At 45.0% G+C, this 21,227-nt stretch overlaps 1 protein-coding gene across 1 annotated transcript in view; it reads left to right on the plus strand.

The window, feature by feature from the left end:
- rspo2 (R-spondin 2) overlaps window positions 1-21,227 on the plus strand; it is a 58,512-nt gene that overhangs the window by 11,872 nt on the left and 25,413 nt on the right. Inside the window, exons 2-4 of the mRNA XM_080748189.1 lie at window positions 4,897-5,085; window positions 17,040-17,183; window positions 17,659-17,847. Of these exons, the coding sequence (XP_080604315.1) occupies window positions 4,917-5,085; window positions 17,040-17,183; window positions 17,659-17,847 (502 nt within the window). The 5' untranslated portion in view covers window positions 4,897-4,916. The remainder of the gene's footprint in view (window positions 1-4,896; window positions 5,086-17,039; window positions 17,184-17,658; window positions 17,848-21,227) is intronic.

Here is a 21,227-nt window from a genome sequence, read left to right on the forward strand (position 1 = left end):
CTGCGATTGCACTTAATGTAACCAAATGGACCCATATTTTAACCACATTTGTAAGCATGGACCATGGTTCATGGCTCATTTAGTCGAGGACCCTGTGGAACCCTCTCAAGGACCCCTGCAGGGGGTTCCCGGACCTCCACTGTGAAAACCCCTGACTTAAAGTAAATAGTTAAAAGTGTGATGTGGGAGAAAATATGTCAGCTTCTGTTACTCCTTAATAAGTCTGCACAAACTGCACTTTTGACTCTCACGCTAAGAGCTTGTTTTTCTCCTTACCTTGATTCAAATTGAGCTCATGTTGGGTGAGTGTTTTATTGATGAGTGACTGAAAGCAGTTGGCAGTTAGCAGATTGATGTAAAGAGCGCTAGACGTCGTCCCGGTGGTGTAGGACGTGAGTTGGACGGCGCTGCTCCAGACATTGTAAATTGTGGCCGCCCCGCTGACATACCTGTGGGCTGAACGTCGAGAAAAAAAAAAGAAAAACTCTACAGACAGACACGGACAGGCGAACGCAGACACGCACATGTACAACCTGATCCAAATGTCTCCCTAGATCAGCACCAAAAATGCTTCACTCAACCGTAGAGGACTTTTTTTTCCTCTCTCTCTTTCAGTCATATGGTAATTGTCGGATGTGGGATCCGCTGGATCCAAACTGCGCATGCTGCTGTTGGCCTCAATCAGCATGTGCTGCGAGATACGGCAACCAGCAAAACAAAATGTTCAGCAAAGTCAAACAAAGCGCGGACGGCACCACCAGCCCAGCCAAGATTGTTATGAGGCTTTTCACTGACTGTAATCCCACTGCTGACTGATCAGCCTGTGAGCTCAGATGATTGCAAGTACAGTACAGTATGTATTTATGTTAGAATGTAATATATGATTGAAATTGACGGAATTGAACTAGAAACACAGTTTGACAGAGAGAAACCCTTCAATGATGATAAGCCAAGATTGTTATGAGGCATTTCACTGGCTGTAATCCCCTTGTTGACTATACAGCTAGTGAGCTGCCTGAAGATGATCACTTGTGTGTACAGTATAGTATTTATGTTAGACTGCTGTAATTGAACCAGAAACAGTTTGTTATAGAGAGAAACCCTCCAATGATGATGATGTTTGTGATTACACCCTTCCTATGACCACTTTTATATTTTCCCTTCCTTAGCAGGCGAAACAATATAGATTCTTCTTCACCCAGAATTTGTCAGAGCTGCATTTTACCTATCTTACCTATGGGGTAGCCAGTGGGCAGCTAAGCAGTGCCCAGGGAACAGTTATGCAGATGAACTCTATCATCCCTATTCTGTTGGCGAATGTTATTGGCAGAATCAAGCTCAGAACCCATCGCAACAAGATGTGTTATGAGCTTGTAGATTGGCTATAGCTCTTAGATAAAGCGTGGAGTCGTGTGGAGGGAAAAATGGCCTAGTATAGACCCCTTGGGCACTCCGGTCAACAAAGTAGGGTTTAAGTCATTAATGGTTCACCGTCTTGCTCTCGGACATTTTTTCTTTTTCTTTTTCTTTTGACACAGTGCCAGGAGGTGTACAGGTTCAGGTTCAGGTTCAGGTTTATTAGTCACATGCATATCCATACAGGTACAGACATACAATGAAATGCTTGTGCCAGGAGCACAAGCATAGTGATCGAACCAGGAACCTTCCAATTCCCAGGCGACGACTCTACCTCCTGAGCCACTTGCCAACCTTTTACAGTTCTTTGCTTTGGCAAGTCGGTGTTCCACTCTTTTCATCGTTGTGTTAACAGTTGAATTTGGAGAGCGCAGATCAATTTAATGTGATTGTCAGCTTGTCGTAAATATGTAAGAAGTTGTGTATTTTCACTAAGTGGAAAGATGGAAAGATTGACAGTTTGAAGCAGCAGATATATTTGTAGTGAAAGTAATTACTTTGTGGTGTTATCTTTGAAACTAAACCCACCAATTTTGTAGATTTTGCGACCAGCTTCATGACCAGAAACAGGTTTGTTATTAAAAGTTGGAATATTTTAAGAACATTTATTTCTTTAATGCTCAATCAGGCGAATGACAGCTCTAAGTCTATGAACTTAAACATACACTGTGCAAGACACTCAATTTGAAGTCATTATTTTAATGTTATGCCGTTAGATATGCAATTAGCCATTTATCAAGTTTAGAATGTCCTGAAGAAAATGTTCTGTGTGTGAGTTGCAGGAGTACGATAAGCCCTTAATATATATAAGAAAAACAATACTCAAACATACACTGCTGTTGCTTAGATTGTTAGTTGAGGAGATATCACCAACTACCGGTAATTACTACAGTACATGTAGTAGTCTAGACCCATCTCACAATAATGTTAGTATTAACTTAACCAGCTATTAATATTAGACAGATCGGTTACCTAAAGGTCATTATCTTTCTTTGCTTTCCAGAGTTCAATATTTAGTTCAGTGTATTGTGGTTACACAAAGCACGACAGTCTATTTCGATATTTTCTGACACCACACGCTTTGTAGGAACTTGATATGACAGAGAGGTGCTTTATGCGTGTTTTTCCACATCATCGCATTCTGGCAGAAACCTTGCATCTCCATATTTATTTTATTTTCATAATTATGCTATGTCATATAGTGTCATACAAAAGTAGCAACAATGTATAATAGCTCAATATAGTAATGCCAGTTTGAAAGTGGTTATGTTTGTCTGTGGATTTTATTAATATTTAACCAATGAAAAGTACTGCATTAACAAGAACGTTTGACTAAATAATAACTACATTGAATCCATTGGACAAGTAATTTTTTTCCATTTCCTGAAAAGCAGTCTGGCTAACCATCGTCAAATAAAAGGGAACGCCCACTGTTTTGTTCCTTTTCATCTGATGATGTATCAGAGTCTGTCTTGAGAGATTACCTGAAAAGTAACTGTTCTGGACATACAGTACAAGGTCTCTGCCCAACAGCGACAATAAATTGGTATCTTAACACTGTAGAAAATAAGTAATTCATTGAAAGATATTAATTTTAAGTCTGTACTTATAAACTAAAGCCATGAGTCCAACAGGGCACCTACAGTATCATTATACTAAGCAAATTGTCCTTCTCCTTGGGGGGAATTCATTACATTGAGAGATTAACTTACTTGGCACTGTTAAAATGATAAACGAGAAAAACGTCAATGCTAGATTGACAGTTGAACATTTGAAATCAGTTTTCCATCTCAGAACAGCAGGAAGCCAAAACTTTAAGAGTTATTTGGGCTTATTCCCCCAATATATCTCACAGAGTGAGTGATGCTGACTGGAGATGAGCAATCAACAGTGCATGTGATGAATAGACCTGGAGCACACTTCCCAGTGCTGGCCATGATGGATGAGGTGCTGCTGTGAGCCTCATCTCTAAAGACCGTCAGAGACACATTCTGATTACCACTTAATCTCACTCCATCCACCCCTGTTCCACCAGACTGAGTGGAGTTTGGCAGAGCCCTTCGACTGTACCTCTCTGTAGGCTGGTTCTCTGTATTCCAGCTGAATAAGTAAATAAAAAAAAGAAATCGGTGAATCCAAGTCGGCCACTGACATCCGCTCGCTGATTTTCACATGATTACAAACTGATGCTCGCACTGGGCCCACTTAGCGCTTTCTTTTGTCTGAGGCAAATCTGTTCAGAGAAATCTAATACGTGGATCCGTGGCCAATAACACAGGCATGCTCTGCTCTGTCTCCCACGGCTTGTCCAGTTCGCTACACGGTGTTTTATTAAGCGTTGTGGTAGGTCGCCCAGTTGGAGCTGTGCTGTTACCCTGTCTCCGACTGTGATATTTAAAACTTGGCTCAGATCAATAGAAGTGTCTCTCGTTTGGAGAGATTGCATGCGCCCAAGGACATTTTCCTGTAAACGGGACGCTAAGGAGTTTACATTAAGAGTCACTTATTGTGGAATGGACTGCCTTTTTACTGGCTTCTTTGTCTTCCGCAGGCAACCGGAGCTGGGGCCAGAGTCACTGTGGTTTGGGGGCTTTCATCGGCTGTCTCAACACAATCGTTCAGGGGAGCAGCTCTGACCAGAATTAATGCAATATTCACATTCATAACCAATCAGTGCTCAAACTTTGAGAGGGGAACCAGAGTTTGCATCAATGACAAATTGTTGAAGTGGACATATTTCCAATGAATTAGAGAGTATCCCACTGACATATCTATTACGGTTGTTTTGCTTTCACTCTTGTACTCTTGTTGTACTTTCCTTTTCGACTGGTTGGACCCCCTACTTGTTGAACCGATGTTCACCCTCGAATTCACCCATGTCCTCATCCTAGGGCGAAAGTTAAGGTTGACCACAGTTTTGTCATGCTGAAACTGTGGTGCTATTCAAGCAACTTGCTGTAGGCCTACAACACAAAAAAGAAATTCACCATTTTATTATGTGTTTGCGCACCCTATCCACTCTATGTGGTTTTGTTTGCCAGTTAGATATGGCTGTCATTAATCAAACTTGCACATTTAGTGGAATATTGGTGACACGGGGGAACGTCACATCCACGACCACGACAATACCTGGGAATCTCAGCGCCGAAGGGAGATTTCGTTTAGCGCCCACACAGAACTCTGAGAAAACACCACAGTCTGGGCATTTGTTCTCCAAGTGCGTCCTCTAACTAGAGGCCTCCGAATTCTATTAACACTCAAGTGTAGTTCAGTGTATCATTTAACATGGCAGGATTTTGCATTTTATTACAGACCACTAATCATTTTTCCTGTTTTCTCCTCTCTTTGTGTATGTGCTTGCGTGCGTGCGTGTGTGTGTGTGTGTGTGTGTGTGTGTGTGTGTGTGTGTGTGTGTGTGTGTGTGTGTGTGTGTGTGTGCGTGTGTGCGTGTGCGTGTGTGTGCACACGTGTGTCCTGCAGCTACTTATGGTGCGTACCCCATGTGTAAGGGCTGTTCGGTGTGCTCCAGGGACAACGGCTGTGTAAACTGCCAGCCCAAGCTCTTCCTGTTCCTGCGGAGGGAGAGGATGAGGCAGTACGGCGAGTGTCTCCACGACTGCCCGTCAGGATACTACGGCATGCGCAGCCCCGACATCAACATGTGCTCCAGTAAGTCTCCCCTTCACGCCAGCCCCGTCGCCCTTGAACCCAACCGCTGCTCTCTCTCTCTCCCCCCCCCCCCCCCCCAAGATCCCCACCCCCTGTCTTCCTACACCACCCCAACCCCCAGTCCCTAGCCTCCTCGACTTCCCCTCTCCCACATCACATGATTTATTGTCTCGTCACATGCTCCTTATCCAGAGGAGATACACATGCCTCAGATTTTTAACGGCTGATCCATTCACACATGAAGCCAGTTCTTAAAACATGTCTCCTTCCAGAGGTTAACTCTGGCTCCAAGCAGGGTCTGCTTTTTTTCTTTTTTGATATTTTTGGGATTTTCTGCCTTTGTTGATAGTATACAGTGGAGATACTGTATATACAGGAAACGGGTGAGAGAAACGGGGAGTGACACGCAGCAAAGGTCCTCAGGATCGGAACTCGAACCCTTGACGCACAGTCAGGCATCAGAGCCTATGTGGTATGCGTCTGGACCGCCAGGCCCCTATCCGTCCGTTTTCTGAAAGTGGGAAAGGCTAGTTCAGGGCCGTCGATCCAAACGCCCTGGACCATGTCATGCACTATAATCTCAAAGACAAATCTGATCAAAGATTAGCATCAGGCCATTAAACTAAATGGTTCATCAAGTGACCACAAGGACTGATGCTGTAGATCCAGGGTTCACCAGGCGGTTTAATTTCGTGGCTTTAGTTTTTTTGAAGTGGAGTTGGTCACCTGCCTGGAGTAGCATGATTGACAGTGGCTAGTGTAATTGACCGACTCTGCTGACAGATTTAAAAGTGTTTGGCTGCTGACTAGACTGCCTGACCAGCATTGCTATTCTGACACAATGAGTAGAACAGATTCATGGACTGTCTGGTCAACATTGGGCCCGATTCACTTTTCAACAAACAGTACCATTTCATGGAAAAGGCTTGTTTTGGTTTCATAACGTAAAACAGACCACACCTTCCGTCACACACTGAATTAATGTTTTCTGTTCTAAAGCGAGAATAAAATAGAAAAAGAAAAATGTGTTTTCCTCACTCTCGTTGAAGAATAACTCCCAAAATCCAATTAATGGAACGTCCCGCTCTCCTCTTTATCCTGCGCCCCAATCTCATAACCTTATTTTAACATCGGGTTCGGGCCTGAGAGAGACAGCCTTTATAGGTTTACATGGAGCCTGAGGTGTTGGCTGAGTGTTTCATGTGAAAACAGAGAGGAACTTGAACCCATTTGGTTCCGTGAGCCAAGCTCCTGACAGACACGCTGAAACAAGGCCCCAGAGGAGAGTGTCAGGACCTTTAGGCCCAATAATCCAGGCACGCAGCAACCAAAGAAAAAAAAAATAAGCTATGTACTGCTTACCCAATCACTGCCTGGTCTCCATGCGCATACATCTACTTGGCTCCAGACAAATGTGGCAGATAGATACCAAAAGAACACAACCTCTTGTAGTAAACTGCTGGTATCAATTGGATGCAACCCCTCCAAACATGTACTCCCTCTCTGCGCTTGTATACATACACGTTCATCTCCACTCCCCACAATAAAGTCAAAGACATGCGGGCCTGAAGTAATTTTTAAGTCAGGGAAAATTGAAGGAGAATGACATCTTGTTTGCTGGCGTTTATTTTTTATTTTTTACCATTTCCCCCACCGCCTCACCCACTGACTCCCTATGCTGCATACATTTTTGAGTTTAACTACTACTGATGTGTGGCAAGTTAATCTGAATCCCACTCGGAGCAAACTGCCCCCAGAACAAAATCCAGCATTGTCACGGAGCATCAGATCTCCGGGAGAGGCTCACTTTGATGTGATCGCCATTTCAGTCATGACTCCTCTAATCCAGCTTCCCATTTGACCTTCCTTCTTAGTTAGGATCCATGTGTCACTTTCACTGAACAGCTCATGTCTGTCCCCCTGCAACGGCTTGTTCTATCAGGTTGGCTCAAAAGCTAATGGTCGGGGCAGTGAGAATTTCAATTGTTGGCTGGAGGCTCAAAGGCACACCGGCCAGCGGAGGCCGGAGCTCCTGTTTTCCAAACAGGCCTAGCTGGAACGTGCCATTATGTCTCTGTTATCATGAGCTTTAAAAACAGACTCTGAAATCACTTAGAGAGACAGCTGCTTATTATTACGCCAGCGTTTGTCTGTGTGATCTTATCTCATTCAAGAATGTTTTGTGGACTCCCTGGGTAAGGAAAACCAGAGCCGGGCAAACGAGAGGCTTTGCCTATGCTCAACCACTCTCACGCTGGAATCTCAGGACAAGTTCCACTCTCGAAATGATCAACACCCATGTGGCAGGGAGGCATGGTTACACTTTAACACATGTGCTGGTGCAAGACTGACCAAGTTAACCACTTTCAACCTGGCATCCCTATTTTCGGCAAGGCATTATAGGTGAAAATGAACAAAACATAAAAAATCGTCTTTCATCACACAATGAAGTACAGTACACTACGTTTGTGGAAGCTAGACTACGTTGAATACATGCTGTAAATGATGTGAAGAGTTTAAACATGCTGTTGGGATCAGTTTTGAATCGAAATCATGCTGTTATGAAATCTTTTGTGGAGAGCACTCCCTTCACACACAAAATATGTCACACATTCAAACGAAGTCCGTTGTCACAGGGGTCCTTTTTTAGTTTAAATCATACTCAGGATTTATGATGTTCAGGAACTGTGTAGTAACGCGCGCACACACACACACACACACACACACACACACACACACACACACACACACACACACACACACACACACACACACACACACACACACACACACACACACACACACACACACACTCACGCACGCACACACGCACTCATATATAATATAAAGGGTTCTATTATATCCCTACCCTCTCCTGTCCATTTCTTGTCTGAGCCTCCTTTCAGCGGCTCAGGGGTGGTATGATATGAGCCATCGCTCCAGCTGTGTCCATGGAGGATCTTATCAGGCCTCTAGAACAGGACCTTTCATCAGCATCTGTGGGTGTCGTCAACCCACTGCTCCACTCGGAGGATTTGTAACGGCTGTATGTGAGTTCACGTTCAGCCAAATATGTCTGAATGTGGCACCGTTGTCCTCTCTCTCTCTCTCTCTCTCTCTCTCTCTACCAGAGCTCTGTGGAACAGAGTTAACAGACAATATACTGTAGCTAGACTTTTATTAATCGAGCAACTGATGGCTGCTCAGGTGGTTTTGATGAGCACTCGGGGGGATGTTGTGAGGGGTTGCTCAGAGACATGTAAGCTTTAAAAATATGAAAGGATACTCAACCCTATGCTCAAACTTTGCCTCCTGGGGTTGCATGATGCTTTACTGCACTTATAGGTCCCCATGACATGGCCAGAAATCATCATGTCAGCTGTACATGACAGAGGAGTACCGTGAATCTGTTACGTTACAGGTCCCTGCTCCCACATGAAACAATGGGGATAGATGTTTTATACATATGTTGTTTAGTTGTCTGTCTTTCTACCACTTCTAGTTTAAAACTTTAATATTCACTGCATCCCTGCAGCAGTTTAGTCTAGTCCACGCACAGCGTGAGGCGACTGTACGCTGTGTCAAGCTCTTTGCCTGCATGGTCAGAAAACAGCTGTCTGATTCGCTCAGCACGGAGCTGCAAATTGGCACTATAGCAGTTTTTATAATCTTAATAAATAAGCTTAAACAAACTGTATAAACAAACTGCATCATAAGAACAATGTTGGGGTAACGAAAATATTTGTTGAGAAATATATATTTTATATTCACAACTAAAAAGAGAAAACCATGTCGAGGTCCTTTTCCTGGTCCTTTGTTCTGATGCGAGAAAAATAATAATTGATAGGCCCAAACCTTAGATGTGATGGCCGTGTAGTGGGCCCGAAGCTCTTGTACTTGTATATTTCCACGTCTCATATTGTTTTTTTAATTTGTCGAAAATCTTCAACATTTCCATTGACGTGCCCAAAATAGGGATGTCAGGTTGGTTAAGGGTAATTGAGCTATTCATGGACTAGGCTTCTAATCAAAGCCAATCACACGCACTCACGCACGCTTGTGCACACACACACGCACGCACGCGCGCACACACACACACACACACACACACACACACACACACACACACACACACACACACACACACACACATTCACACACACACACACACACACACACACACACACACACATGCATGTCCCACTTGGTTACCCTTAGCCCCCTGCAGCATGCATTAAAGCCTTCCTTAAGCTCTGTTCCCTAGCAGTCAGCATGGAAAGCCAGTCTATCATGATTGCCAGTATCCTGGATGTGTGGTTCATATATCACAACTCATCAAGTGCCCAGTATGATGTGCCACTTGAGGCTTTATTTCTTTTCTTTCTTTTTTTTTTACAATCCCAGTTGCAATTTCTGTTTTATTTCCTTCCTAGTGTTGAGACAGTGCTAAATACCGTTGTTGCGTTTCGTGCCTTTCCCTGACGTTGTTGTTCGGTAGGGTGGAGTGTAGCCCCATTGATTGCGGATGGAATCTATGGGGCTACATGAATTGTTGCCTTTGCAGCCTGTCACTCCGTGTCAGAATGTACTTTGTAAGTTGTACTTTTGAGTACTGCCGGTGGGAATGAGATGGGTGACTGCCATGGGTCAGGAGCCACAGCCATGTGGGTACTGAAAAAAGGAACCACACTTTTGTGTGAACGAGTTTTTCTTCGGAAATAACAAAAATAGCAAATCTACAAGCTCAATGCATCACACTGGTGGATGTACTTCGCTACGAAGACAATATGGGTTTTAACTCAAATACCTGGAACGCGCCCGCGTCACATTAGATTTGAACCACTTTAACCATTATTTTATGCTTTAACTATTGAAAAATAGCAGATATACAGGCTCACAGCGCGGCACCGAGTGCCGCGCTGCGAGCTTGTAGATCTGCTATTTTTTTTAGTCGTGAAAATGTGTGCAAGTCTTTGAATATATTTGACCCGATCTTTGACCTGACTTCTAAATCCTTCTTCTAAATCAGCTGTTCTCAAACTTGTTCATGTCAAGGACCCCCAAAATTAAAGCTATACTGTGTAAGTTCAACTAGTGGTCAGTAGCGGTATTGCTTTTTTCGGCCGTTTTTCGGCCGGAGTCGTCGCGGACCACCGCCGCGGACCACCGCCGCGGACCACCGGAGCGGCGCCGCAAACCACCGCGACCGATAGTAATCCGTGGAGGGGTAGAACGCATGGTAGAACGTAATTTTCTGGCCAGGATTTGTGGATTAAGAGGTTAAAATCCTTCACCATGGTAAACACTGTAGCCAAGCGGAGGCGCTTCCTGGAGACCAGAGCAGATAAGCTGTGATTGGCCGGTAGTGTACCATGTGTGCATGATCGGCGATGTGATTGGGCAACGTATACACAACGTATACAGATGATGCAGATTACGTCATTTTGGCGCGAAATCCGGTCCACGGCCAGGATCATAGAAAACATATAAAGAGAAGGCTTCAGAAGCTGAAAATAACGGAGTGGGTGTTCTAAAACTTTAGCGATTTAACAGTTAGGACAATTTTAAGATTTGTTTTGTAAAAAAAGTTACATGGTACAACTTTAAATTTATTTGGCCACGGACCCCCATCTCAAAATATGTTGTTCCAGGGACCACCCAGAAGCAAATATCAAAGTTACAAATGTTAGCTGGTAGATATATTCAAAGACTTGCAAAAAAAAATCATGATTTTTCAAAAATAGCAGATATACAAGCTCGCAGCGCGGCACTCGGTCAAACTAGGGGTTTTTAATTATTCTGAATCCATTGCAAGCATTTGTTTTGCATGAAAAACATTCCTTGGGCTAAAAACGGACCCCAAAAGACTGTGAAAATTGATGACTCATCACTAAACCATCGTTTTGAGGGGCCATTTCTTGCCCAAGGAATGTTTTTCGTGCAAAACAAATGCTTGCAATGGATTCAGAATAATTAAAAACCCCTAGTTTGACCCCAATTTTGGCCTAAAATTACTGGACTACTCCCTCTTTCTCTATCTACCTCTCTCTCTTTCTCTCTCTCTCGCTCGCCGTCTAATTCTGTGCTTGTGGGTATTTCCATTGCAGTCTAACCAGTGAAAAAGACCAGTTGCTTTTGGCCTTTGAGCTTTACCAAGGGACATTTAATCATCACAGCTTTACTAACCACACGTTCAGATTTGCCAGACAATACAATAGACACACCAACCCTCACTAGTCTGCTCCCAGGACCTTACAACCAGACATGAAGCTCAATAGGGATTTTTCTCCAAACAAAGTGTAATTGTGCATAGTGCGAGTGGATGGACTGTCTGCATCCAACCACTGTCTGAAGTCTGTCTGTGCATGCGTGCAGCCATGCATGGTGCATGCATTCGCGTGTGTGCGTATGTGTATGTGTGTGCTTGCGTTCGTGCTTACATGGGTGTAGCAGTGTTTTGCATGTTACTCAGCTAGAGTAATAAGTTATTTTGATTGATTGAAGACTTTATTAGAAGTTTGCATAGGAAAAGGTACAGTTTCATGACGGTACAGTTCACTGGTACAAGGTCTACTAAAAGGAGATCCATGAAAAGACTAAGCTTATTTCCACTGGAAACCATTGAAGTATCTCATATAACATTGAATGACAGACAAATAGAACACAGTACTATGCAGTAGATATGTAAAGAAAAACAAAATAGAAGACAGTAAGTCAAAACAAACAGTATATACAAAGAAGGGGCAGGGGAGGGTAGGGTTGGGCTAATAATTAGTTACTTATTACTCCATTAAAAAGTAATACTATTACATTTCTTACACGTTATATTGTATATTACTGTATATTACTTTTTCTACCCAACCCAGCCTCACCATCATAATTAAGAGGGTGCATACTTAAACAGAAAACATCTACAAGCAAACAATGTGTTGCAACTTGTTGATACCTAGTAGATCTGTGTATCTGAGTATACATTGTTGGCTTAATATAGTCTATCTCGGCTAAATACAAATCACGTTCATTGTAACTTCAACTTCAGTCACTCAAAGTTACTTGCGTGCGTGCGTGCGTGCGTGCGTGCGTGCGTGAGTGTGCGTGTGTGTGTGTGTGATCATATGCTGGAACTGGCAAGGCAGATACAGGGTGAGATTCTTGATGTCCTGGCTTTTCTGTTCCTTGGTGTGGAGAGGATCACTGACACACGTGTCATCTCGGCTCTGAGTACAAGGACATTCTGATTGACAGGAACACCACCTCTGCTGCACCCGGCTCTGTGTCGGTGCGCGGAACGAGCGCCCATGTGGAAAGGACGGAGCACGAGGGAGCGGGCCGGGTGCGCAGGAGGACATGGCAGCCCGTGGCCTTTGCCATGAACCCCTGCCATCCGCAGTTCCACACGACATGGCTGGGTGGCAGCGAGCAAGCCAAGGCTTCCATGTCAGCCAAAACCCGTGGCCTAGAGTAGGTCAGGGTTGTTCAGCTCAGCTCCGCTCGTTGCAGCTTGGAGAGGTAGCATGGAAAAACGGGGGCTTGTTTTCCCTCTCGTCGTGCCAGGCCTTTTTCACAGCACGGACACTCCCGCTGTGCGACATCAGGTCTGGTTAGCATTCTGCAGCAGAGAGGCTCTGTTCGCGGGCCGATGAGCAGTTTGACAACCTGCCACCGGCCCAGATAACATGAAAGACCCGTTCCGGGACACGCAGCGTATTCATCAGTCTTTGGAAAAGTGATTTAGCACTCTTTCGCAATGAATATTCACGCAAATAAATCAAGTGATTACATATGGCGCTGTCACTCCGCTGAGGATGGGACTGAATTTGACAGGAAGCTTTGAATGTCCATGATACAAAAAAAGAAAAAAAAAACAGGTTGGTTCTCTATCCAGACCACAGCAGAGGGACCGGCTCCTGCCAAGCATGTGCGATTAGATCACGAGCGACACTCGGTGACTCATTGCTAAACTTCAGATGCACTTGACTAGGAAACCACACAAAACACATGCGAGAAAGAAAAAAAAAAAGGAAAAGAAGAAAGTAAAAGTATTCCAGCGATATGTTGGATGCGATGCAGTGCTAACACCATGGCTTGACAATTGGTTGACCCCCAGCCACTGTATTGGGAGGCTTTGGAATTCCTCTCGGAGCAGAATCATGGATTCTCCACAATATTGCTCGCGCTTCAGATCCAGGGCAGAGACATAATGATGATAATGCGTTTAAGTCTCAGGAACATCAGGCCTTCTGTGGGATCCGATGACCTCATTATTTCTCATTAGTCTCCCAGAGGCACCTAGTTGAAGACTTTTAAGGTGGTCCAGAGGTTAATCTCATAGGGAGGATGAGCCTCCCCCCCATATCTGTGTGTGGAGCCTCTGACCACCGGACAAGCTGACTGCCTGCTTGCTGACTCAGCCAACCAGGCTATAGCTGGTTATTGGAGTGGTCAGATCCCACAGCGTCCAACCTGCCCCCTCACAGATAGCGTCCATGCGGCCCTAGATAGCGTGCAGTCTGATAATCTGACAGGAATGGATGTCTGTCATGAAGTTCCCTCTGACCCACCTCTCTCGCTCTGATGCCCTTTGACCTTGAAGGCCTGCCACCCAACGTTCCAACTCCTATGCAGTTTATGAACCCTAGTGTCCCTATTCTGGGCGTATCACAATAAGCGAACATTCATTAAAAAAAGGGAAAAATAGCAAATATTTGCCATTTTTGCGATGCACTTTGAGTTTGTTCATTGGCATGTTTTGCTATTTGATTTACAATGAAGTATAGTAATAAGTGGTTTACTGATTTGTCATCTGAGTCATCAGATGTGGTGTTATCGACTCATAGTATAATGTTGTGGCTCATCTTGTAAAAGGAATCGTCCTTTCACCAACTTTCGAGTGTGTCAAGTATCGACATCAAAACGTTTCAATCACAATATTGTGAGCCGAACACGAGCGGCGCTGCAAGGATATTTAGCACATCTGGGCTGTTCCTATTTGTTGTCAATGACTGAAGGTTGCACAACAAGCCAGTGCTTGAGAGTGCTGCCAGATGTTCTAGCCCCCCCTCTCTTCTAGTCTCCCCCCCCCCCTTTATTTTTTGTTCTTGAGCTAAAAGTCACTCAGGTGATGACAGGCCTGGGAAGTGTGAGGGGCAGAAGAGAGCTTTGTGCTTTCCAATTAGCTCTGTGATTTATTAGCAAGCTCCCTGTCCTGGCGCTTGACGCACAGGGGCGTCACAAGGGGTAGGAAAGTGGGACTGAGTTACCAGGGCCCAAGGTGGAGGGGCCCTAGTAACTTTAGCTATTGAAAAATAGCAGATATACAAGCTCACAGCGCGGCACCGAGTGCCGCGCTGCGAGCTTGTAGATCTGCTATTTTTGTAAAGTCGTGAAAATGTGCGCAAATCTTTGAATATATGTATTTTTTAAGTGAACATTTGTAACTCAAATTTTGCTTCTGGGGGGTCCCGGGAACTAAATATTTTGAGATGGGGGGGTCCTTCACATGAAAAAGTTTGAGCATCACTGACATGGAAACATAGGTTTCTTGGCACACATTTTCATGATTTTTCAAAAATAGCAGATCTACAAGCTCGCAGCGCGGCACTCGGTGCCGCGCTGTGAGCTTGTATATCTGCTATTTTTCAATAGTTAACATTCATGGGGGGCCCGCAGTGAATCCTTGTACCCAGGGCCCAGAATTTGGTGTGACGCCCCTGTTGACGCATCTCATAACCGAGCCCTACGGAGATCCAGTTTCACGTCAGGGAACAAAGGAGGTGGAAGGCAGAGCGTGTTCTACAGGGGAGGCAAAGCGCATCCTGCCTTTGTGTGGCCTTACCTCCCCTAATCTTACACATTCCACGCCAAGATCTCTACAGCGCCGTGTAACCCTACCAGCAAAGCATGTTTATCAAACACAAAGATAAGTGTGTGAGATATGATGGAGCAGAGTATAGAATGTGTGTGTCAAGGAGATGGTGGGACTGTCTGCACTACAGTCATGTTGAATGAAGTTATTCTTCTATCCGCCTATTAATTAGGGGTCCGAATACAGAGGGTTTCATCTTTGGTACTTCTGTACTTGCCTACAAGAGCTAATTAACTGATATCTGAATAGATATTATGGTCAGTATGTCTCACGTTTTCACATACATGGACAACAGTGAAATGGGTGTATCTCTCCAGCCATATCAGATTAGTGGGCTCTGTGAGTATGCATGTGCACACGTGTGCATGTATATAGTATGTGTGTGTGAGTGTGTGTGTGTGTATCCGTGGTGGGTTTGTTTAGACTGGTCGGGAGCAGCGTGAGACCAGAGTGAGTGGGCAGAGGCCATACTTTAGGGTTCAAAGTGATGTGGGGAAGGACCCCCTCGTTTTGAAGGAATGTGGAGGAGGAGGCCTGATGGTTAGCTGGAGATGGTGTAATTAAGGGGCGTGATTGTGAGAACGTTCCCTTCCCTACACTGCACAATTCTCAGAGTTAATTTAACTCGGAAAAGCTCACAAATGGAACCTAATGGACCCAATCGGACCCATAAGAGGGTCCATTTGGTACCATTTGATTTGACAGTACAGGCCCTGCAAGGGTCATAGATAAAAAGGCATCCCTGTGCCTCTGTTTCTGTCACTTGTGGTAAATCGTTGTAAAGTCTGTGAGCGTGGGGAGCGGCACGCGCACACTTATGCGCGGTTAAGCTCCCCTATTCAAAGACACAATCGCAGGGCCGGCTGCATGCCGCCCTACCTGGGAAGCCCTAGTATAGGGCTGAGGGAGATGGCGGTTGTCGGTTATAGATTGTGGTTACCCAACACTGGAAGCCTATTGGGCAATCAGTGCCGCTAACAGCTTCTAAGGAGTGTCATAAATTAGACAGCTCTGGGAGGCTCCTTTTAATCATTCGGGCCAGAGCGTCGCCCCGTTGGTGTGGCTCGTGTAATTTAGTCCCTGCCTTGACGTGCTATTTGCAGAGTTACAGCTTGATGACACATCAGGCTTGCCCTGCAGCAGGCCGCTGTTTGTCATGCGCACTCGCAGGGTGGGGCGTGGGAGGATAATGCTTGAAGAGGATCGCCGATCTGCGAGCTCACAGCGCATCGCTGATGCAACGCGCTGTGAGCATGTAGATCTGCTGTTTCCGGCGTGTGACACCGTCGTATGACAGAGCATAAATCAGGCTCAAGTGTGCCGTGGCGTTCCTCAATAAATGCATCAGTATCTGTTTGGCAAAGGAGTACATGGGGAGTGTGTTTTCTTTCTCCCAACACCCTGTCGTGTCCACCTTTTCCAATTTCAAAACGGGGTTAAAATGATTCTGTCTATGCTCAAAATTTTGTCCACCTGCCAACTTGGATCGATCAGCAGAATGTCACCACAAAGGAAGCCAAAGTTCAGAGATATACAGGGATTAATGTGAAAGCACAAGGGTATCGATGCGCTTTTAAAGGTCGCAATGGGATCAATGCTTAGCAGTTGCAGAAAACCATGTGTAAAATGGAAACGAACATCATGTGAACTTTGGTGCTGTAGGATGTGTAGACTGTTGAATGTCAGAGGAATTTGTTTTCCTGCCCGCGTTGAAAGGGGTCAGTGTGAGGTAATCCTTCACCAGCCCTCTGTTGTAATTTCACACTGTTCTTTGGTTCCCTCTGAACATGTAAAAGACACACAGAAAGAGAATGTCTGTCAGGCAAAACAAGTTTGCTGAAATGCTGTGGAGCCCAGAGAGACATGATTCACAAGGCATCAATAACTTCTTCTTTTCTTTTTTTCTCCTTCTTTTTTGGGGGGGTGGGGGGTGGGGGCTGGGGTATAATCCTTTCAAGAGCCCCTTCCCCAAACCCCTTAGCTCTGTATCAACTCCAGATGAGATGAGTGTACTGTATGTATATCGCGCTGCATCTTGAAATGAACACTGATCATCTCTCCTCTCTCTCTCTCTCTCTCTTTTCCCTAGGGTGCAGGATAGAGAACTGCGAGTCCTGCTTCAGTAAAGATTTTTGCACCAAGTGCAAGTCAGGTTTTTACCTGCACAAAGGGCGCTGTTTTGACAAGTGTCCCGAGGGCTTCGCCCCACTAGAAGACACTATGGAGTGTGGAGGTAAGTGCAATGATGCAGATGTATTTATTTTAATTATTATTAGGAGATAAACTGAAAACGTTATCAACAGAATTAATTACACAACAAAATCGCATAAGCACATTATATCACCTGTAAAACCGGGGATGGCCCAGTGGTGAAAATGCTCTCGAGCAGGAGAGCCCGTGTTCAAATCCCAGGTAGGACACGAAAGTTATGGATTGCAGCTTTAACTGAGAGTGTAAAAAGTGTTGGCCCTGTTGTTTCTGCTCCCCAAAGAAACGGAGACCTCACACAATGCATCCTAGCTCTTTCACAGTGCAGTAAAGCTCAACCTAGGGTCTCCGGGTCACCCCCCAGCCCACCCCGCCTACCCCAAGGTGGCTGCTCTGCTGCAGTTTTCATGGCGCCTCTTCTCTCTCTCTCTCTCTCTCTCTCTCTCTCTCTCTCTCTCTCTCTCTCTCTCTCTCTCTCTCTCTCTCTCCCATCCCTGCAGAGGGCTGTGAGGTGGGCCAGTGGAGCGAGTGGGGTACCTGCACCAGGAGGAACAAAACGTGTGGCTTCAAATGGGGTCTGGAGACCCGGACGCGGCACATCGTAAAGAAGCCCCCAAAGGACACGATACCCTGTCCCACCATCGCCGAGTCCCGGAGGTGCAAAATGGCCATGAGGCACTGCAGGAGAGGTAAGAAGAAAAAGAAGCGTTCATTTATTTATTTTTACGTCCATCCACACATACAGTAGAGTGTCTTCTCTTAGCAACCAAGTCCCTTACTGTTTGGGGACGGCCATAGCTGAGTGGGTAGAGACGCTGTCTGGGAATCAAGACCCATTTTAGCTCATTAAAGCCATCTCAGCAGTCATCAGCTGGGTGAAACTGTGAAAGCAATTTCCCCTCCCTTTCCCCTATAATAGTGCTTTTCAACCAGTGGTCCAGGGACCACCAGTCGTCCTTGAGGGGGTTCCAGGTGGTCCCCAGCTAAATGGAGAGTTGGAAACCAAGTGGACCCCTATTAGCTCTTTAGCTCTTGAGGGTGTAAAATGGAACCAAATGGACCCTTACGGGTCCTTTTGGTTTAATTTCACACTCTCAAAAGTTAAACTATTGTTCTAAAACAGCTAGTTCCATTCCGTGATTCTGATTGGCTGGTTTCCCTTTAATTGCTGTGGTATATGAGACTATAACCCACACCTTTAATCAGTTTAATCAAACCCAGGTGCGTTATTTTTTTCCACAGTGTTGTGAAGCTAGACTAGAGAACTTGATTGCAAGTAACAGGTGTGTTGTTTCTGCAGCCTGGCCGGGAACTACTTTCTTGTAGCTGGGGACTACTTTCTTGCAGAGCAGACCTTATAGTGAATTATTAGTGAAATAGAACAGTTTTAATTGGTACATGTCTATGCCATATTGTAACCGTTTTAGAAAAGCAATAAGCCATTGTTGTTTGTACCCACATAAGTGAATGTAACTGTATACCCGCCCCCTGCGGGCTCTATGTTAAAATCTAATAAAAAGATTTGAAAAGAAAAAGAAAAGCAATAAGCCTTGTGGTTACCTGTATTTTACACCGGCTGCGCCTCGTGTTTCCCTATGCCTCTCAGCCGGTGTAAAATACCAGGTAACCACTCGCCTCTTGTGGCTTATTGCTTCAATAAATAATGGACCTTGATATGAAAAAGGTTTAAAACCACGGCCATATAACCATGGGAGTTAAGTACCCCAGCCCCCTCTTACTAACGCACCTGTCCCATGTCAGACATCAAGCACATCTCCCCTATAGCCCACACAAACACATACTGTACATGCCCCTAAAGCACAAACCCACCACTTTTATCCATCACACTGATCCTGAGGGGCACAGTGGCGTTTTCATGGATGAAATATTGCAGTATTTTTCCATGGCGGGTCTTTTCAAGCCAAGGTTTTCCTGGGGTATATTTTTCTATCTCCTCTCCTCTCCTCACCTCACCTCAGTGGAATTCTTCACGTAAGAACTGCAGGTTTCCTCAATGGCCGCCTCTGTTTCCTCCCGTCAGTTTGAAAGTTATTTGCGGTACGCGCAGCATGTACGTCGGCCATTAAACGAGACGTCCCAAATCTGGAAATATTTTTTGTGTAAATACAGCTAGAGAAATATTTTTTCATAAGGGTAATCCATTTCTCCTCTGATGATCCAGACACACCATTTAGGGGTGATGGCTTCGTTCCGTAGTGCTTTTTGACATGCCGTTCTTTCCCTTGAACACTCTTTTACGCCCCCTCATAAACTTTGGATTAGCAAAAAAAGGCCTCACTGTTTGAAATATTTTAATTTGCCAAATGAGGAAGCAATTACACTGGCAGATGTCCCTCAACCTCTGTGTAAAAAAAAGAAGAGACTCGAAAAGACCTGCAAAAGCAACAACATTGTTTTACAGAAGGAGGAAAATATTCAAACCTCGAGGATTTTCCCCCATCTTCTTGGCCAGGCGTGTTGAATCAGAGTGTCATTTAGCAAGGTGGTGAGAGAGTAAATAAACTTGAAATAAACCATGATAGCGTCTCACGTTTCAGTACACTTACAGAGGCAGGCAGCGCACTCCTGGTTGGAAACTGTGATTCTATGGCACATTCAGACCCTAAACCCCTGTCCTGTTTTTCAGGGAAATTCTCTCCTGCAACCCCCACCACCCCCTCCTCCTCAATAACCCCCTTCCCCCTCCTTCTTGAATTTGCTGTGCCTGCTTGACCTTTTCCATGAAATTTTATGGTCGTCTTTAATTAAAATCTGGCATTGTTTCGCATGGTTACTGGCACCAATTATCTCCAGCATGAGGTCAGTCATGGAGAATTATTGTGAAGTCTTAATTGAATGCATAGCAGAACCGCTCTTCCGCCAGCCTTTAGAAACCGACTGTGGACTCCCCCCCTGTCCCACCTTTGCTTATAGCTTCTGACGCAGTTTGTTATTGTAAAGCTCTTGAGTCCAGTCCCCACCAGGGACGTGCTGGGCCCCTGATTCAGCCCGGGAAAAAGAGTCGGAGAGGCCCTCATTGCGCGCTATAGAGAGAGATCTCTCTCTATAGCACTGCTGCTACTCAAAGATTTGTGACCAAATGACAAGCCAGTGGGCCAATTACATGAGTTATATTTCATCGTTGTCGGGTGGAAACCTTGTATGTCCAAAACTGTTTGTTAAGTATTTATCATTTTAAAAATGATTTAAACTAGTGAAAACAGACGATCTACAAGCACACAACACCTCGCACCGCGATCCGTTGTGTGCTTGTAGATCTGCTGTTTTCACTACTTTTGTGCAAACAGTTTAATTTTTACTTTTGTGCAAACAGTTACATTTTTTCCTAATGGCCGGCCTGGACCGGCCGGGAATGAACCGGCCGTTCGGGAGTTGTCCCGCTTTTCCCAATGGCCAGCACGTCCCTGGTCCCCACTATGGCTCCCAGTCCAATGGCCGCCTTATACTGTCTTTGTGGAAGATCAGCGGTCTCAGTTGTGTGCTTAAAAGTTGTGCGTAAAGTGTCGGTGTGTGTGTGTGTGAGCCAGCCCCACCATGGTCAGGACTCCTTAGGATTATGAAGTGTAGGGGTGGCCTATTTAATAAAGTTAAGGGCAAGCACCGTAAACTCCCCATGCTGCCCATTCCAACTGCTAGTGCAAAGAGAAAAAAAAAGCAGAAAAAAAGAACCTGCCGGCGAAAGGCTGTGAAATGGTACACTCGTCCATGTCAAGCTGTTTAAATAAATACAATGTAAAAATGTAAGCCATTTAAATTGAGCTGAATAAGGGGGCCAAGAAACGAAAGAAAGGGAAAAAAAAGGAAGAAACACTCCATAGATCCAGTGCAAGTCGCCTGGGAGTCAGGCTGACTGACATTGTAAAATAATCACTTGCCGTGAGTGATAACAAAGTAATCCAATGAGAGGACAGGCTGCCTTTTGGAATGCAGGTGACCAGGAAGTGGTCAAAGCCTGCGGATGAAAATCAAGAGGTTCATGGAAGGGCCTCGTTATGGCAGCGTTCATCATGAAATACCTCACTAAGATGGCCTTTTAAATTACTACAGA

Source organism: Nannobrachium achirus, assembly GCF_963921795.1.
Source record: "Nannobrachium achirus genome assembly, chromosome: 2".
Classification (NCBI taxonomy): domain Eukaryota; kingdom Metazoa; phylum Chordata; class Actinopteri; order Myctophiformes; family Myctophidae; genus Nannobrachium; species Nannobrachium achirus.